This window comes from Nicotiana attenuata, unplaced genomic scaffold, assembly GCF_001879085.1.
Source record: "Nicotiana attenuata strain UT unplaced genomic scaffold, NIATTr2, whole genome shotgun sequence".
Classification (NCBI taxonomy): Eukaryota; Viridiplantae; Streptophyta; class Magnoliopsida; order Solanales; family Solanaceae; genus Nicotiana; species Nicotiana attenuata.
In genome coordinates, this window is record NW_017671310.1 from 139,720 (window position 1) to 142,962 (window position 3,243).

Below are 3,243 nucleotides of genomic sequence, written 5' to 3' on the forward strand. Positions count from 1 at the left end.
AAAGACGAAATAGGATATGAAGTGAAGTTACATAAAATAGGCCTTTTTATTGTTACGTAATACTAATGGACTTAATAATAATAAATTTAAGCAACAATTACAATAAATATTGTATTTAAAATAATAAAACAACGCCATATATTGGTAACAACAAGTCAACAAGCTGCAAGTAAATAATCAACTAGAAAGAGGCATCATAAACTGAGAAGTGGAGTGAAACTCATCAGTCCAGAGATTTTTCTCCATAGCAGGATCGACAGTCTTCAGGACATGTTAAACAATATTGTTGCATTTGAAACCTGAGCCAAAGCCTATTTGCCATGCTCTGTCGTCCTTCTTTATCCTCCCTTTGGCCTCGGAGTAGGCCAACTCATACCATAATGAGCTACTTGATGTATTCCTAAACCTGTGCGGTGTCATTCTCGACGGCTCCATATGCCATTCTGTGAGCTCGAGATTCTTATCCATCGCATCCAACACTGCTGTTCCTCCGGCATGAATGAAGAAATGCTCAAATGCCAGCTTAAAGTCTGGGATATATGGATTGATATTCTTCATTTTAAATATTCTTCTAGCAATTGAGGACGCAAAAAAATGGAGTTGCTCGGACATAGGAAGGACCAATGGCCCCAGAGTTGTTATATTTGATTTGAGATTTTCTCCAGCTACTACCATTAGGCCTTTCGAGACCGATATGCCAACATTTCCATCTTCATCTTGTTCGTGGTATACACTTTTGAAAGCTCTGTCGTCTGCTCCTTTATGGGTACGCACGACGTGCATGAGTTTATATTTGGAAGGGTGGCAGTCTGAGAAGCGGTTGGAGAGGAGAACGGCAGCGGCTCCCATGCGGAAAAGACAGTTCGTTACAAGTTTTGGTCGATCCTTGCCAAGATAATAACCAGAATTGATGCTTTCTGTGCTAACCACCAACGCGTAGGCACTGAATTGTGTCTGTTTTGTGATTCATAAAATGAATATACATTATCAACTCTTTCATAACCAGTATGTTAAATAGTAGTAGTAGTTGTTAGCACAAAGACATGTTATTATATTCAATGGAGAAAATTAAACAACAAAATATTCTCTTGAAAAGAGTTCTTTAGTATCATGTCAACCCGAGAGAAAGCTATAGTGAGTAAGTATCTTTTTATGACAACTAGAGAGATGATAATGCACGGGCCTAACATGTACACCAAGTGAACACACCAAGTGTTCACGTAATTTTTTTCGACGGCGACCGTGCTAGTTGCTCAAAAATTGATTGCTATTAAATTGTCCAGTCTAGTAAATTTTATTGCAACCCTATTATCTAGACTACTTCATTTTCCTTCCTTGACAGAATGCTTGAGTGTGCTGCTGTAACGGGTTTAAATAGGATTAGAGCCTGACAACTAACATTTTCAAGTGACTTTCCTGTAAAAAAAAAAAAAAAGAAAAGAAACAGTGAATGCTTCAATACCAACGTCGAGAATATGTAAACAGTTGGATACCTTGAAGACCAGTATAATTGTCTGCAAGTTTCACTATGCAATCCAAGCAGAGATCAACTCTATCTTTCCCAATTTTACAGTGTCTATGGATTGAATTATTTTTTATCTCATTTGTTGAAGGATCCTAAAGAAGGAAAGCAACCATTTCGTATCATGCTTCTTCAAGATTACAAAAAAGAGTACTCAAAGAAAGCAACAGCGATGTGGATGTATCTTTCGAATTTTAGGCACGTTAGACTGGAGACCGGGTTTATCATTGGATCATGAATAAAGTTAAACTCACACCATTATATAGAAAGGAAAATGGATTCTAACATCAATCAAAACATATTATTGTGCATAGACATAATAGAAGGGCAGAGACGAAATACTCTAGACACCCAAACATGGACTGTTCATAGTTGTAAAATACTCCACACAAACATGAAACAATACCAAAATAAAATGAAAAGAAGATATAAAGACCAGAGAAAGGAAAAAAAGAAAAAAGTAATCGACTTACATTCTTAACTTGGTATGAGCGAGCTTATCCTGAAGAATGATCAGGGCATGTAAAGTCTTCTCTCCGTTGTTATTTTTTCAAGAGCTTAGCTTATCCTTTATTCCTTATTGACACACTATAGCTCCTGCCGTTAACTGTACCAGTTAAACAAATCTAATCAGTCATAGAGAATATTTCCTTAATTCTGTTCTGCTATTGTGCCGTTAAATGATCAGTTATCCATATTACTTCAGGCCTATTAATGTTTACTCTTTCTTCTGTATAGATTCTAACCATGCATCTTCTATGAAATTTCAAATGTTGTAAGTGATACAAACATTCTAGAGCTGATTCTTTTGAATCCCCTTATTTTGGTCTGATTGTTCAACTATTCTGCTATTAAAAGCCTATAACTTTGTTCTTAGTTCTCTAGTAATTATATTCTAAGGAGTCTCAATCTATGTAATTAGCTTTTCATCTAACTGTTCATTATCTATGACATTACAAATTATAAAGCAGTTCACAAATACAAAGCAAATTCTATCAGATTAAAAAAATAACCTCCCATTCAGATAGAAATTAAGTGAAGAAACTCAAAAGTGCAAATCTAGTTCTATCCCAATTCTATCACACTACTAGAAATTCGGAAAAAAGCGACCAATAATTTGCGACCAAAATTGGTCTGTCAAGAAATGCGACGAAAGTTGGTCGCTAAATTGGAGAAAATTATTAAATAATTATTCTAAATACATTAGCGACCAAGGTTGGTCGCTTTTTGGTCGATAATGTGGTCAAAATGTTGACCGGACTGGTCAGACTTGCTTGGTCAAAGAAATATTGAAATTAGCGACCAACTTTGTTCGCCAAAGTGGGACTCAGTTATAAAATTTTAGTAATTATATTATTAGTTAAAAAAATTATAAAAATATAAATAAATATAATTTAAAATTAGCAACCAAAGTTGGTCGCTTACGAAAGGAGAAGCAGATAGAGACCAACTTTGGTCGCTAATTTGGGACCCAGTTATAAAATTTTAATAATTATATTATTATTTAAAGAAATATAAAATATAAATAAATATAATTTAAAATTAGCGACCAAAGTTGGTCGCTTACAAAAGGGGAAGCAGATAAAGACCAACTTTGGTCGCTAATATGGGACCCAGTTCTAACGTTTAATGATTATATTATTATTTTAAATATTATATAAAATATATATAAATCTGATTTAAATTTAGCGACCAACTTTGGTCGCTAATTTTAATTTCTG

The 3,243-nt window shown here is 34.4% G+C and overlaps 1 protein-coding gene across 1 annotated transcript in view; it reads right to left on the reverse strand.

Moving 5' to 3' along the window:
• Positions 1-273: 273 nt before the first annotated feature.
• Positions 274-3,243, reverse strand: part of LOC109207452 (3-ketoacyl-CoA synthase 20-like) — a 6,995-nt gene continuing 4,025 nt past the window's right edge. The window contains exons 2-4 of the mRNA XM_019370377.1: positions 1,494-1,617; positions 1,322-1,416; positions 274-954 (exon numbers count right to left, since the gene is read on the reverse strand). Coding sequence (XP_019225922.1) covers positions 274-954; positions 1,322-1,416; positions 1,494-1,617 — 900 coding nt within the window. The remainder of the gene's footprint in view (positions 955-1,321; positions 1,417-1,493; positions 1,618-3,243) is intronic.